This window comes from Sinocyclocheilus anshuiensis, unplaced genomic scaffold, assembly GCF_001515605.1.
Source record: "Sinocyclocheilus anshuiensis isolate Anshui unplaced genomic scaffold, SAMN03320099.WGS_v1.1 scaffold185, whole genome shotgun sequence".
NCBI lineage: Eukaryota > Metazoa > Chordata > Actinopteri > Cypriniformes > Cyprinidae > Sinocyclocheilus > Sinocyclocheilus anshuiensis.
In genome coordinates this window covers 1,153,331-1,169,388 of record NW_015539887.1, presented here as the reverse complement: position 1 = coordinate 1,169,388, position 16,058 = coordinate 1,153,331, and the positions used below count along the sequence as shown (strand labels likewise).

At 37.7% G+C, this 16,058-nt stretch overlaps 1 protein-coding gene across 1 annotated transcript in view; it reads left to right on the top strand.

Moving 5' to 3' along the window:
- Positions 1-16,058, top strand: part of ankrd28b (ankyrin repeat domain 28b) — a 32,785-nt gene that overhangs the window by 13,008 nt on the left and 3,719 nt on the right. Inside the window, exons 5-27 of the mRNA XM_016482163.1 lie at positions 1,606-1,806; positions 1,996-2,083; positions 2,178-2,320; positions 4,034-4,246; positions 4,332-4,410; positions 4,504-4,618; positions 4,815-4,897; positions 4,994-5,057; positions 5,895-5,963; positions 6,051-6,191; positions 6,279-6,390; positions 6,470-6,496; positions 6,583-6,657; positions 6,773-6,974; positions 10,559-10,646; positions 10,736-10,853; positions 10,954-11,173; positions 12,000-12,087; positions 12,168-12,251; positions 14,298-14,443; positions 14,546-14,628; positions 14,751-14,833; positions 14,923-15,014. Coding sequence (XP_016337649.1) covers positions 1,606-1,806; positions 1,996-2,083; positions 2,178-2,320; positions 4,034-4,246; positions 4,332-4,410; positions 4,504-4,618; positions 4,815-4,897; positions 4,994-5,057; positions 5,895-5,963; positions 6,051-6,191; positions 6,279-6,390; positions 6,470-6,496; positions 6,583-6,657; positions 6,773-6,974; positions 10,559-10,646; positions 10,736-10,853; positions 10,954-11,173; positions 12,000-12,087; positions 12,168-12,251; positions 14,298-14,443; positions 14,546-14,628; positions 14,751-14,833; positions 14,923-15,014 — 2,614 coding nt within the window. The remainder of the gene's footprint in view (positions 1-1,605; positions 1,807-1,995; positions 2,084-2,177; positions 2,321-4,033; positions 4,247-4,331; positions 4,411-4,503; positions 4,619-4,814; positions 4,898-4,993; positions 5,058-5,894; positions 5,964-6,050; positions 6,192-6,278; positions 6,391-6,469; positions 6,497-6,582; positions 6,658-6,772; positions 6,975-10,558; positions 10,647-10,735; positions 10,854-10,953; positions 11,174-11,999; positions 12,088-12,167; positions 12,252-14,297; positions 14,444-14,545; positions 14,629-14,750; positions 14,834-14,922; positions 15,015-16,058) is intronic.

Below are 16,058 nucleotides of genomic sequence, written 5' to 3'. Positions count from 1 at the left end.
ATTAAAAAATAAATGTGTAAAATAAACATACTTATACTTTAGATGACAAAGTATTTTTCACAAATAAATAAATATTTAATAAAAATATAATTAAAAAGGACGTAATCACTGTAACCAACAGGGCACTCGGTATTCTGGGAAGTTTGTGTGCATTGGGAATCATATTTAAAAAAAAAAAAAAGCCAAGGTAACTCATTTTACACAGTGGAAATGACATGAATATGGCAGTGGGCAAATTCATAAAGCGCAGCATAATTTGAAATCACGAGTTTAAAGTTTGTCGAGAGCGTGTCTCCAGTGAAGCTGAACTCTCCTCTTGTCCGCATTCAATTCGCACGGACCGACCGTCACGCAGAGAACACGCGATCATGCAGGATACAAATGCACACTTCAAAAGATCTCACAACTGGATTCGACTAATTTTGCAAGGTTTGTGAAATTAAATGTTCATTAGTCATTCAAAGATTTGTTTAAATGATATAAATGCGTATTTGCTGAATGTTGATGGCAAACGAGAAAGTATTATAATGTTTGCCTTTCTACCAATAATATAAAAGCAATCGTTATGATACTTTTTGTATTTTAATTCCTTTGTTTAACCGGTCTATCTGATTATTCTATCCATATTAGACAGAATTGTTAACGACAACAGCAAACAAGAGGGAGAATGTAAGCGCTGTGTGCTCCGGCGCTGCCGTTCTCATCGCCGTCAAAATAAAAGTCCGTCGTGCCGTCAAAATAAAACTCCCCACCTCAAACGCATCGGCCAAACAGGAAAACTTGTCGGCCGATGCCGGTATTTAAAAAATGCCAAATATCGACCGATATATCGGCTGGCCACTAATTGCATCCAGTAATTATCAAAGTAACAGTAATAAAAAATGTAAAAGAAAAAAAAATGCAAGCAAAGGAATAAATAAAAACAATAAAGCAAATATATAAGTAATGTAAAAGCTTCTGTTAGGTTTACAGGGTTTTTGTGAGTCTTAAAATTTCTTAATTTGCCCTTCCATAAATCAAGGCCTTAAAAAGTTGCATGTTGCATGCATTGCAAAAAATGCATATATTTTCCAATACAAACATTTAAACATTCTTAAATTAAGATACATTTACTTCAAATGTAAAATCTTGGAAAAACTGAACAAAATTAAGTGAGTTGATGCTTAAAACAAGAGAAAATGTGTCAAATATTTTTTGCAGTGTGAATAGAAGGTACAGTAAAAGTTTTGTACATTTTGTAAAATGAATGAAAAAGTAATGGAGATTGGTTGGATGTTGTATTTTTCAAACTTTACAACTCGTGTGCTCCCTAGACATTTAAATTAAGAGAATATATTGACGTGTTGTGTTCTCTTTAATTAATTCCTTAATTTCTTTTTTACTTGGTCTTTAAAAGGTCTTAAATTTATCTTCATTAAACCTGCAAAAACCCCGTATCTGAAACTTCAGGCACTAATATTTTTGACTTGAGCTCATATGTATAAATTAACAAATTGTGACTTGCTTGAAGTTCTGAAAGTATGCAACCACAAATTAAGGGAACAAAATAAAAAGTAATGCTTCAGATAATTGATCCGTCTCTTCCTGTGACCTTGTGTGCTGCAGGAGGCGGTGCAGGTTTTGTTGAAGCACTCTGCCGATGTGAACGCTCGCGATAAGAACTGGCAGACTCCTCTACATGTGGCCGCTGCTAACAAAGCGGTCCGCTGCGCTGAGGCATTGGTGCCACTGCTCAGCAATGTTAATGTATCAGATCGGGCTGGACGCACAGCTCTGCACCACGCTGCCTTCAGTGGCCACCTGGAGGTCAGTGAATAGCCATTTGCATATGTGTGGGTTTGTTGAAATTATGGTTCAGAATTCATAAAGTACTTCGAGGTACAATTGAAAGATCAATATTTAACATTATTTAAATTCAGTTTTTTTACACACTGCAAATGTATTTTTTTATTGTCCTCCATGTGTAAAGTGTAATGCATGTTTTTCTGCTGTCAGATGGTGCGGTTACTGCTATCCAGGGGGGCAAATATAAATGCGTTTGATAAGAAGGACAGAAGGGCGATCCACTGGGCGGCATACATGGGTGAGACAAAGCAATTATTTGTTTTCCAGCCTTTTGCACAGCCATATGTGGGGTCTTGTAAATTCAAAACCCTTTCAAACCCTCAACCCCTCAGGTCACATGGAGGTGGTCAAACTGCTGGTGTCTCATGGTGCTGAGGTTACGTGTAAGGATAAGAAAGCTTACACACCCCTCCATGCTGCAGCGTCCAGCGGGATGATCAGTGTAGTGAAGTATCTGCTGGACCTAGGAGTGGATGTGAGTGTTCACATTGTCATACTTTCTTAACATGCATGTCTGTCTACTGGGCGATATTGAATATGTACATTATAGATAATAATGGCCATTAAGTTTTATAAGAAAAATTTGTCATAACACTAATGTTATGATTCTTCCTTGATTTACAGCTTGTATATAATAGAGAGGTGTTTTAATTAGTGATTAACATACATATTTTTTGATGAGTGATGCTGATATGTCACTGATATTAGCATAAATTGGTCATGAACTGCCTTTTTTATTATTTTGTACTGTTCTCTGAGGTCTCCTTATAATGTGATCAAGATTTTTACATAAAAAAACATCATAATTTAGAATTAATAGCCTATTTTCTGACCCCCCTCATCAGAACGCTCTATTTGAATTGGCGTGGCAGATTGTGCACTCGGAAGTAAATGCCCACTGCTATGATTGGCTATCAGTTGTGTATGTTTGACCGCCTGCATCTTACACAGATGCACGCTGCTGTATTTTAGGTCAAAAACGCATAAATACTCAGTATATATTAAACGATCTGTAATAAAAGACAAAGCAATAGTGACCACGATGCAGACAGTTACTCACACTTGTGTTGCGACATTACTGTCAGATCCAGTATAGTCGGCACAGCATCGTCTAAGTTCAATCTCTTTCTGAAAATCCTGTGTCGAATTGTTCCTTGTAAACAAATCCTTGTAAACAAGTTCTTACTGAAGCGGTCTGGATCTTCATTAAAAATAAAGTTCATTCACTCTTTCCTAATGTTGGGATTAGAAGGAAGGCAGTGCAAATACTTGGCACTGCAGAGCAATGTCTTGTTGTCTTCGGAGACATGCGTTTGACTCTCTTGTTATTTACACTATGTGCACAAATCGGTGGGCGGAGCTAAACAGGCAGTAATTTAGAAGCAGGCGTTGATCTACTTCTGCAGAGGCAGTGTTTAGCCACACTATTACATCATAGATTTGCACATTCCGCAAGCTGTCGTTTTGGCAGTAAATGTTGTATTGGTGTGTAAAAATGTCTTTTTGTTTTAGTTAAAACATTTTATTATTATTTTAAACTAGACTTTTTTTCTTTTTCTTTTTTTTTACTATACATGCATCATTATTCAATACATTACAGTGCGTCACAATATCCTAATTGAAAGACAGACAGATTCTACTGTGATTCTACAGCACAGTTTCAGTCTGTCTCAAGCGGTTTGCTTTACTTTTATCCATTGCTGCATCTTTTAAAAGGTGTTTTATGTTTTTCATGGAATTCAATGCCAACATTTTCAAAAATGCTCATGTGCCTGTTCATATTGATTAGAGCTAGTGTCACATGATGGTAACCATTTTGGCAGTGAGCAAGTTGATTTTTAATTTTCAGTTTGGCAAATGAACAAAGTGGCAGTCAATTTGATTGACTAGAACATAATACAATGCTTCACTCACAACGTGGCTTGCTTTCACGCAGTCATTTGTACTCTTGTGGGTGGTTTGGTCCAAGTTTGGTTCAGACGGCATCATGCTAATCTTTTCATCTAGAGACCCGCTTCAAAAGAACTAAAAGAGTAGACTGCTGTGCTTATGAAGAGCATGTATAACTAATTGGGCTACACCACAGTGCTTAAATTGGTTGCACACCTCTGTTCAGTCTCATTCAGTCATACATTAATTAAACCGCAGGGTGAATGTCTGAGCATTTGAACTGTGGACATGCTTACAGATGAATGAGCCAAACGCATATGGGAACACGTCGCTGCACGTGGCATGCTACAACGGTCAGGATGTGGTGGTGAACGAGCTGATCGAGTGTGGCGCGAATGTGAACCAGGTTAATGAGAAGGGCTTCGCACCCCTGCACTTCACCGCCGCCTCACGGCACGGAGCGCTCTGCCTTGAGCTGCTCGTGGGAAATGGAGCTGATGTCAATATCAAGGTGGGACCTTTATTATGGCTGCACATGTGTGACAAAAATCACCAGTGTATTCCATTGTAACTTGGTGTTATTTATCTTTTTGCAGAGTAAGGATGGTAAGACTCCTCTACATATGACCGCAATCCACGGGAGGTTCTCAAGATCTCAGGCGATTATTCAAAATGGTGAGCCTTGAGTTTTGAAATTTGAAATTTGCCATTACTAATGTGCAAACCTGCAGTGTCTGACAGCGTCTTGTTTGTTTCGTGTATGTGTAGGTGCTGAGATAGACTGTGAAGATAAGAACGGGAATACTCCTCTGCACATCGCAGCTCGATACGGACACGAACTTCTCATCAACACACTGATCACTAATGGAGCTGATACAGCCAAGTAAGAGTTCTCATTCCCATGTGCTTGCTAATTACTGAATATAACAGCTTTGTTTAATTTATGCATTAACTGTGGAAATATAGATGTAGGCAGAAATTCATTATTTAGACATCCAAGAATTTTGTAATTGATCCCACGTGCATACACAGCGAGATGCTCCTGTCTGTCTGGTTGTAACATTGGATCTTTCTTTTAGGAGGGGAGTTCATGGCATGTTTCCGCTGCATTTGGCTGCTCTCAGCGGCTTCTCGGACTGCTGCCGTAAGCTGCTGTCATCTGGTAAGCTGTATCAGTGATCAGATAGTCAGCCAGTGCACTTTTTGTGCATGGATTACATAATTTATTGCTGTGTAACAGCAAGTCTCTGTCTTCCAGGCTTTGATATAGACACTCCTGATGACTTTGGAAGGACCTGTTTACATGCTGCTGCTGCCGGCGGGTGAGATTATTTTTGATTTTATGGTCAGTGATGACAGTTTTTCTTGGTCCCAATCTGTTTATTTATAAAAATAAAAAAAAAGAATTAAAATGTATTGATATTTTTGGGGGGCATGGATGTCAGAGGTATACAAATATTAAAAGAATACAATAAAAGAACATGTATTAGTTTTGCGTAATCTTATTTATGTTGCTTAAAAATATTTAAACAAAAATTTATACAAATACAAAGTAATGTCTTTACAAAACAAGACTTATTTATATTTTAAAAACGTTTGTCAACATATAGAAAAAAAAAACTTAAATCATGAAATGCTATCATAAAGACCCTTGCACACTCATAATTGAGTGTCTTAAAATATCCGATAATTTAACCTTTTTATGATAAGGCTATGCCAAGGTTAGTTCATATTGTAGAATGTGAAAAATGTAATGTTATTTATAGTTAATGATATTTGTATAAAATACTTTTTAGATAAAAGCAAATTTTAAAACATTCTTTTTAAATAACATTTTTTTTAAATAATTTGTACATATGTCAGTGTCCAGTGTCCAAGTTAAATATTATTAAAATATAGCTAAAATATTTACTGGTGGTTGCAATACAACATCATTACATTTTCATTTAAATGGTATCAATGTTTTTCAAATCATATGAAACCAGCATCAATGTGTATGTTTCTAAGAACTTGACATGACTAAACCTTTTAAAAGATTTTTTTTTTATTGTGAATACTATATCTGTCACTGACCAATCTAGTGCAACCCATTTAATGTTTCATTCACGTAGCTTGAGTCTGTATTGCTTTATCTAATTAAAATGCGTTTTCTACCACAGGAACCTTGAGTGTCTGAATCTTCTCCTCAACACGGGGGCAGATTTCAACAGGAAGGACAGCTTTGGAAGGTGTGTTTACTCTGCACTTCAATAGTCATTCATTATGCAGTATGATATTTTTGATCGTGAGGCTTGGGCGTACAATCTCTTCTTTAGGACACCTTTGCACTACGCAGCTGCAAACTGCAACTACCAGTGCCTGTTTGCTTTGGTGGGTTCAGGAGCCAATGTCAATGAGCTTGACAAGAGGGGCTGCACCCCCCTCCACTATGCCGCTGCTTCTGACGCAGATGGAAAGTGAGTTACTGTATTGCATACGAGTGATTGTTGTGCATAACTTGTTAAACAACATGTATTTACCAGTCTCTCTCATTCGCTAACTAGGTGCCTGGAATATTTGCTGAGGAATGACGCCAACCCAGGGATCCGAGACAATCAGGGCTACAATGCAGTGCATTACGCCTCTGCTTATGGACACCGCCTGTGTCTGGAGCTGGTGAGATGACTTAAAATCATGTGATTAGGTCTATGTTTTTAATATTTTCAGCTTAATATATTTCTGTATTCTTCATCAGATTGCGAGTGAAACTCCTTTAGATGTGGTAAGTGCTGTGACGCTCAACATAAACCTCTTTAAGGTTGTCGCAGAGTGATGAGACCTAGTTAGATCTGTTGTCTTGTTTTGAAGTTAATGGAAACCTCAGGGACAGACATCCTAAATGACTCTGATGTACGTGCTCCTGTGAGCCCTCTCCACCTGGCTGTGAGTACAGTCTCCATCTTGTTTGTGCACCAGATATTGGGAAAATTCTCTTATGCTTTCTGGCTTGGGTTCTTCTCAGATTATATTTAACGGTTGTTTTAACGGATGTCCTCAGGCATATCATGGACATCACCAGGCTCTTGAGGTACTGGTTCAGTCTTTGCTGGATTTGGATGTGAGAACAGCACAAGGACACACGCCGCTGGACCTGGCTGCCTTCAAAGGCCACGTTGAATGTGTGGATGTGCTCATCAACCAGGGGGCTTCCATCCTAGTGAAAGACTACACGCTCAAGCGCACCCCCATCCACGCCGCTGGTATGGTGTACAAAGACTAATGAGATTACATGACGTTCAGTTTTTTGCATAATTTGTGACCAGACACAGATCAGTTGGGAATCTGAATTATTTTTATTGGTTAATTAAAAGGAAAGTCATATTTTATAATCAAACCAAAGACTATAGATATACAAAGATGGTTCACTCCTATTACTTATGAATGGGAGAAACTGCAAAGCATAATATGGCGGAATATTTTTGGATGCCTGAAATAGCTGCCCGGAGGCGTTGCAAATATGGCCGCCGAGTGAACAGACTTTCCTTGAAAGGGACTTTAATAAAACTCCGTCTAAGGAAAGTGAGTCCTGTGGCAACCAATATGGATTTTCCAGTGGCGATATTGATAATAAAATTTAAAAAATTGATTTAAAAAACAGCCATATCTTAGTTATTAAATATTACTATTATTAAGTATTAAAGGCACAATATATGATTTTTTAAATAAAATATCCAAAAGCCACTAGAACAGTGTTATATATTTTGCTGACTTGTGTACTTACATTATCCCAAATGTTTCGAAGAATGTTTAAATCCAAACAAATAAGCAATCTTAACTTGTGACATGGGACATGTCCATAGTGTCATTGTGTCGCCTGCCAATGACATGTAGAAAACATGGAAACACCAAAGACGCTTTAATATGTTGTGCGTATTATTAGACGGGTGACGACCGCACAGAGTAGCATTATAACAGAACTTTCAAACGTATATAGTATGATAAAACGGCGCTGCTTTTCCCCACATACACACGACCGGAAGGGAAGGCGAAAGCGCTAAAGTGTGGCATAATCAAAGCTCTGCTGCTTTCGAGCCGTGTGTCACACTCGTCTCTCATTAACAATTGCTTCAGCGGCCTCGTTTCGCTTCGACGGCTTTCTGCCTCACTCTGCTTCATACTACGATGTTAATAAATCTTTAATACATTAGCTCATCCATGAACATGATTTCTGCCTGAGTCCGGTCGGATTGCGTCAGCTGTGGGGATGAAGATGACAACTCCCATGATTCCACACTCAGTCACGGCGTCATCAAACTATGCCTTTGTTTGTTTGTTTTGAATACGCGCCCTCTAGCGGTGAAAACAACTTACATATTGTACCTTTAAGTAATATTTATTACTATGAATTATTTCTGTTTGTTTTATTACTATTACATTTTTTTTCTTTATTTTGAAGTGCTCTATTTTTTGTAACTTTTTCTCAAAGGATAAAGATGTTAAAAATGAATATGACCACATGCATGCTGGAATTAAATATTGTTGGTATTATATTTTTTATTTAAACAAAGAACAGTGCTTTTATTAAAAACACTGTTCTTTTGTTTAAATAAAAATTGCCTTTTAATGATGACAATTTTTAGAAATTAATATAAGCTCAATTCTATTATCTTTTTAATATTTTAATATGTAAATATTTTTATTTTTACTCAAAGGATTAGATATTTAAGATGGCAGGTAATATGAACGCATGTTGAAAATGAAATATTTGTAAAAAAAAATATTGTAATTTTTTATTTTCTTTATATTTGTATATATACTCAAGGGTAATGGCTTTAATGATAGAAATGAATTTGATCACATATACAGTATCTCACAGAAGTGAGTACACCCCTCACATTTTTGTAAATATTTTATTATATCTTTTCATGTGACAACACTGAAGAAATTACACTTTGCTACAATGTAAAGTAGTGAGTGTACAGCTTGTATAACAGTGTAAATTTGCTGTCCCCTCAAAATAACTCAACACACAGCCATTAATGTCTAAACCGCTGGCCACAAAAGTGAGTACACCCCTAAGTGAAAATGTCCAAATTGGGCCCATTAGCCCACAGTGTACTCACTTCTGTGAGATAATGTATGTTGAAATTAAAAATTTTCTTAATTTCCTTACTGCTATTATCTTTTTAATTCTTTCAAAATATTTTTGTATTAATCAAAATTCAAAAAATGTTTGGAAACAGAATATGCTTCTATTGACAAAGCTGTTGACACAAGGCAGAGCTAACACTTCTGTTGTTAATCAGCCAAGCAGGCACAAGGTATTTGTACTGTACTGTTGGAGGGTTTATCATCCGGGTGGATGTAGGGTTGGGTACCGAAACCCGGTACCAATATGGCACCGGTACCTATGTAACCAGTATGTACTAGAACCGAATCCGAACGCAGATTTCGGTGCCTCATTTCGGTGCCATGCCTGAGCGATCGATTGAAATATTTGTCCTCGGGTTCTCCGAAACAGACAGCTACTTTAAAAAGAATACATTGATTAGCAATAGATTATAAATTAGGGTGACCATACGTCCTCTTTTCCCCGGACATGTCATCTTTTTGGACCTACAAAAATGCGTCTGGACGGGATTTCTTAATTGCCCAAAATGTCCGGGATTCGGCTGTTTTTATAATCCCATTCCCGCTGAATCTCTGACCATTGCCGCCTGCTCCCGCAACATGTTTCACTCACGCGATTTTCGTGTCCACTTCTTTAAAGATTCTAATATTGTATATAATTTTGGTGCATCAGGGAGCCGCTCTCAGGTCTCAGTCAAGCCCAAGATGCTGAGTGTGGATTGTAAAGAAAAAGCCGAAATGAAGTCTGCTTTGTTAACAGCTGACTGACAATTCCAGAGACCCACAGAGAAAGAAAGAGGTGCAGTAGAGGATGTAGAGATAGGATGCAGGAGATAGGATGTAGAGATAGGATGCAACATTGCGTTGCCATCTGCGTGTGACGTTAGAGCGGCTCCTTCTTTGCCGAGGGCAATTATTATAATTACCAGAAAGTGCAATCAAAAATACAAACGCAAACAAAAATATAACGTAGAAATAGGCAGAAAACGAAATATTCCTTCCTAGCAGAAAGTAATCATTCAAACAGCAGATCTATAAACAAGTATTACGCAAAACACTCACGTGCAGCCGTCTGTCTCTTCTGTTGACTAATCGCTTGGCCCGAGTTATGACAGTGACCAAGCAGTTTAAATACTCATTTGACCCTCTAACTCTAGCACTCTCTATTCTATTTCTATTCTAACTACTTGTTTTATTTATAAAGGAAAAAAAGCCTCTAACACTAGCATTCTCTATTCTTTCTCTATTCTTTCCACTTATTTTCTTATTATTTATTATAAATAATGACCTTCTAACACTAGCATTATGTTCTTTTTCTGTTCTATTGAATTATTTTTATTTAAAAATGACCCTCTAACCCTAGCAATCCCTATTCTTTTTCTATTATTTCTACTTGTCTTTTTATTTATTATAAAAACAAAATCAGCAAAAAAAAACATTGCTATGTATACCGTTAGGTGAAGCCCCGCCCACGAACCCTCCAATCCATAATTTTGGGGGGGAATTTATTATTTTTTTTTTAAACAAGTATCGGTTTAGGCACCGGAACCGTTTTAAAAGTATCGATTTGGCACCGATATCGAAAAAAAACCAAACGATACCCAACCCTAGGTGGATGTATATCAGTCTATTGCAAATGCCAGAATGATTTACTGTTCATGTATGGACATACACTCACATGACACATATATGTGTCTTCTCTTTTGCCTTGCAGCCACAAATGGTCACTCTGAATGTCTCCGTTTGCTCATCGGAAATGCTGACCTACAGAGTGCAGTGGACATTCAGGATGGGATTGGCCAGTAAGTACATGAGACCATTTTCCAGTTTCTCCTTGTAGAGAATAATGGAAATTATAGATTGCGGAGTCATTCATATATATGATTTTCAGGACGCCTCTGATGCTGTCAGTGCTGGGTGGACACACAGACTGTGTTTACTCCCTTATTAATAAAGGAGCCAATGTCGATGCCAAAGACAAATGGGGCCGCACTGCTCTACACAGAGGGGTAAATCACGACTGATTTTCTTCTGTATTTCTACTGGCTCTGGCTCTCACCTGTGCTAGTGCTTCAAAGCGTGGCTCATGGGTGTGTGTGTTCCATTCAGGCGGTGACGGGTCATGAGGAGTGTGTGGAGGCCCTGCTGCAGCACAATGCCAGTTTCATGGTACGGGACTGTAGGGGGCGTTCTCCAGTGCACCTTGCGTCTGCCTGTGGCCACGTTGGGGTTCTGGGGGGCCTTCTGCATGCTGCCCAGTCAGTAGAGACCATTCCTGTCATCACTGACCACCAGGGCTACACTCCCCTGCACTGGGCCTGTTACAACGGTGAATAAACACTTGCCAATCACAGATCGATACACCCTACCAGTTTAAAGGCCTGCTTGCACCAAGTCTGATGAAAATAATGCAGGGTTCCCACTCACATTGAAATGTCAGGGATTTTTAAAACTGGTTTCCAGACATAGAAAAGTCATAGAAATTTCTATAGTAATTTAATGTAAAGTAAATTTACTACTTTGAATTTCTGGTTATGATCAGTTTGAAGGTTCAGGAAGTTGAAACCTCTTGAGCTACGTTCAAATTTAAGCTTGTTTACCTTTTTAGGGACTTTCACTCACTCATATGCGTAATTATTATGCATAATCTTATTTTAAGAAATAGTTATTTGCGTACAAATGGAAATCCTCTTCAGCAATCTTTGTGTAATGATGATAATGTATTAATTATGATCAACTGGACAAGTCATGGAAATTCATTGGTCAGAAAGGGTGGGAACCCTGTAAATGGCACTTTGGTGTCTGTTTGTCATTCAATGCAAAATATTAAAACCAAAATGAAAGCATGTTATTCTGAAATATACAGATGTCACTTGCATTAATCCGAGAAATGACTCCTATTTATTTATTTTAAATAATCTGGGAAAAAGACTAAACTTGTTGGGAAAGGGTTCATAGGAATGCAGTTTCATTTTAAAATCTCTGTTGAAATCTCAAAGGTCTGGTTTGTTGTGACTAGATCCTACAAGGTGAAATGCCAACCAGCACAATCACAAAATATGATCGCCATGTCTGACTTTTTTTCTTTTTTCTTTGAGCAGGACTCCAGAAGCTTGTTAGATAAACTGTTGTTACACCAAATTTTCTCTCTGCAGGTCATGACACATGTGTTGAAGTGTTGCTGGAGCAGGAGTTATTTCATAAGACTGAAGGGAACACCTTTAGCCCCCTTCACTGTGCTGTGTAAGTGTATTTGGTTTGGGTTGGTATGTGATTGGGTTTAAAAGGGCAAAATATTGAAGCTGTTTTTTTATGACCTTCAGTATAAATGACAATGAAGGAGCAGCTGAGATGTTGATAGACACACTTAGTCCTGCCGTCGTCAATTCAGCTGATTCCAAAAACAGGTACTGGTCTTATTCTGTTTATTTAGTCTTTCATCTATTAAAGGGATAGTTCACCCAAAAATGAAAATTAGCCCATTTTTTACTCACCCTCAAGCCATCCTAGGCGTATATGACTTTCTTCTTTCAGATGAATCCAATCGGAGTTATATTAAAAATTGACTTTGATCTTCCAAGCTGTTTAATGGCAGTCAGCGGGTGTTGCAGTTCATCAGTCCAAAAGAAGTGAAATAAAGCGCATCCATCCATAATAAAAAGTGTCTCGCACGGCTCCGGGGGGTGAACAAAGGCTTCCTGTAGCGAATCGATGCATTTTTGTAAGAAAAATATCCACATTCAAAACGTAATAATCACTTTAATCTAGCTTGCGCCAATAGTTGTACACGGAAACAGCTCCGGGAGGATGCCGTAAAATGTCAGCGTTGTGCATGCGCCGGTGAGTCTCGTGTAAACCAACATTTGTTTACAGGAGCAAAGGAAGCAAAGTTTCCCTCCTCTTGGCTTATATCGAAATTCTCTGACATTCTTCTTTACAAATCCTCGTTTTGTACTTCTAATTCGTGACCGTTGTTTTGTTTTGATCTCTCCCCTGCGCTTCCGCGTTCGTCACTTCTGAGCAGCGCATGCGCAACGCCGACGTCTTACGTCACCCGCCTGAAGCTGCTTCCGCCTACAACAGTGAGCGCAAGCTAGATTAAGTTGATTATTACGTTTTAAATATGGTTATTTTTCTTAAAAAAACACATCGATTCGCTACAGGAGGCCTTTGTTCACCCCCCGGAGCTGTGTGAGGCACTTTTTATTATGGATGGATGCTCTTTATTTCACTTCTTTTGGAATGATGCATGCAACACCCGCTGAGTGCCATTAAACAGCTTGAAAGATAAAAGACCATTTTTTATATAACCCCGACTGGATTCGTCTGAAAGAAGAAAGTCATATACACCTAGGATGCCTTGAGGGTGAGTAATTCATGGGCTAATTTTCATTTTTTGGGTGAACTAACCCTTTAAGATCGATGTGCCTTGTGAGGACACTTTTTCATTTTTTTTTTTTCATTTTTTTTTTATATAGTGTATTTTTAGAGTTAATACTGTTTAATTTCTTTAATGTAATATCAATGGTGGACAAAACAGTGCATAGCGCCCCCGAGTGTATAACAGTGAAAACACAAAAAGCCGTAAAAACTCGACTTTGACGGGGAAGCTTTGTCTTCTAAAAGACGAGATAACTCGTCAATGGCGGGGAAAGAGTTAAGCAAAACTAAAACTTAAAAATCATTTGAGTTAATTTGAGTAAAGTTGAAATATAATAAGACTTAAAAACTTAGAAATGTTGGCATCTTAAAAGTTGAAGTACTAAAATTACTAAAACTGAAATAAAAGAAATGATGATAAACATAACAAAATTGCTAAAAAACTGAACACATAAAAATAAATGCCAATTCAAAATATTAATAAATACTATAATAGTTTTTAAAGAATGCTAAAATAACACGGATAAAGTCTTACTTAACTGTAATAGTAAATATCACAATTTTGCTATTGGAAATTGAACCAAAACTATTCTGTATATTACCTAATAATGTAGTTTTGTTCCCTTAAATCTAGTAAATGTAATGTCACACGTTTTTCTTATGGAAATGTATAGATGCGAAGCAACATACAGACATTATGGTAACAAATTATAAATAATAATTTTAAACAATTGTTTTTAGTAACACTTTAGAACAGGGAACACGCATTCACTATTAATTATAGAGTTTTCCCTGAACAAACTCCTAATTTGCTGCTTATTAATAGTTAGTGAATTAGTTGTTAAGTTTAGGTATGGGGTAGAGTTAAGGGATCAAAAATATGGTCATGCAGAAAAAGGCATCAGTATGTGCCTTAGAAGTATTAATAAACAGCCAATATGCTAGAAATATGTATGCTAATAAGAAACTAGTTAATAGTGAGAATTGGTCCTTAAAATAAAGTGTTACCTTATTTTTTAACCCTCACTTTTTGTGGTTGATGTCCATTTTGTAACTTTTTCTCTCTGTGACAGGACTCCTCTTCATGCTGCGGCATTCACAGATCATGTGGAGTGTCTGCAGCTCTTGCTGGGTCATAACGCACAGGTGAACTGTGTGGATGCTGGAGGCAAAACCCCACTCATGATGGCTGCTGAGAACGGCCAGACTAATGCAGTCGGTAGGACTTTGACACTCAAACCTCAAATGTTTTTCATTTTTGTAGTTAACTGTGTTGGTGTTTGTTTTTTGATGTGTCATGATGTCTGTCTGTGTTTGGCAGAGGTTTTGGTGAGCAGTGCAAAAGCAGATCTCACGTTACAGGATGCCAACAAAAACACTGCTCTCCATCTGGCCTGCAGTAAGGTACGAAACACTCTGTTCTCTCATGTCTTAATTCCTCATAAGTTAGAAGCATCTAGTATAGATTGTGTGATGTTCTCATAACTGTTACTGCCACTGTATTGATTTTCATTTGATCTCTATAGGGTCATGAAACCAGTGCCTTGTTGATCTTGGAGAAGATCACTGACAGAAACCTCATCAACTCCACCAATGCAGCTTTACAAACGTATGGTCAACACACAGAAATTATGCACTTACACTGATGTACAAAAATATATTAAACTATAAGCCTAATATTAAATTGTCATGTTCCAGGCCCCTGCATGTGGCTGCCAGGAATGGCTTGACTGTGGTTGTCCAAGAACTATTAGCTAAGGGTGCTAGTGTGCTAGCCGTGGATGAAAATGGTAAATGCTGATGATTTCTAATCTTATCATGACTACAGTTTTTCTTATTTGTTTAAAATCACTTTTTCACACCACTGTATATATATATATGTGTGTGTGTGTGTATATGTACGTGTATGTATTAGTGGTCGGCCGATATTTGGCATTTTTCAAATATAGGCATCGGCCGATAAGTTTTCTCTTTGGCCGATGTGTTTGAGGCAGGACTTTTATTTTGACGGCATTGAAAACGGTAGCGCTTGAGCACATGGTGCTCTCATTCTCCTTCTTGTTCGTTGTCATCATTTAACAGTTCTGTCTAATACGGATAGAAGTCTGTCTAATAATCAGATAGAACTGTTAAAGCTGCAGTCTGTAACTTTTTTTTTGGTTAAAAATGATCAGAAATCAATATTTGAGCAAGTACATAACCAGCCAGTGTTAATGCTTATTTGAGTCATATATTCCAAGACGTAGGCTAGAATCTGTGAGTGCAAAGTACAATATCCACACCGGTGCTGTGACTGACTGCCACACATACTCCTCAAAACATTAGATGTATGTTGTGCCGCGCGCTGTAGCAGTGCCGCCGCACAACCCACGCAAGGAAGATAATTCCACACACAGCTGCAATTGCAGGTTTTCAAACAGAGATGGCGACAAAGAGGCAAAACTTGCGGACTGCAGCTTTAAACAAAAAAATTAAAATGTATACAAAAAAGTATCAATGATTGCTTTTATATTATTGGTAGAAAGGCAAACATTATAATGCTTTCTCGTTTTCTGTCAGCATTCAGCAAATACGCATTTATATCATTTAAACAAATCTTTGAATGCCTAATGAACATTTAATTTCACAAACCTTGCAAACTTAGTCGAATCCAGCTGTGAGATCTTGTGAAGTGTGCATTTTTATCCAGTTCTCTGCGTGATGGTTGGCCCGTGTGAATTGAATGCTTTAAACTTTAAACTCGTGATTTCAAATTATTCTGCGCTTTATGCATTTGCCCACTGTCATATTCATGTCATTTTCTCTGTGTGCTGTATGTAAAATGAGTGTTACCT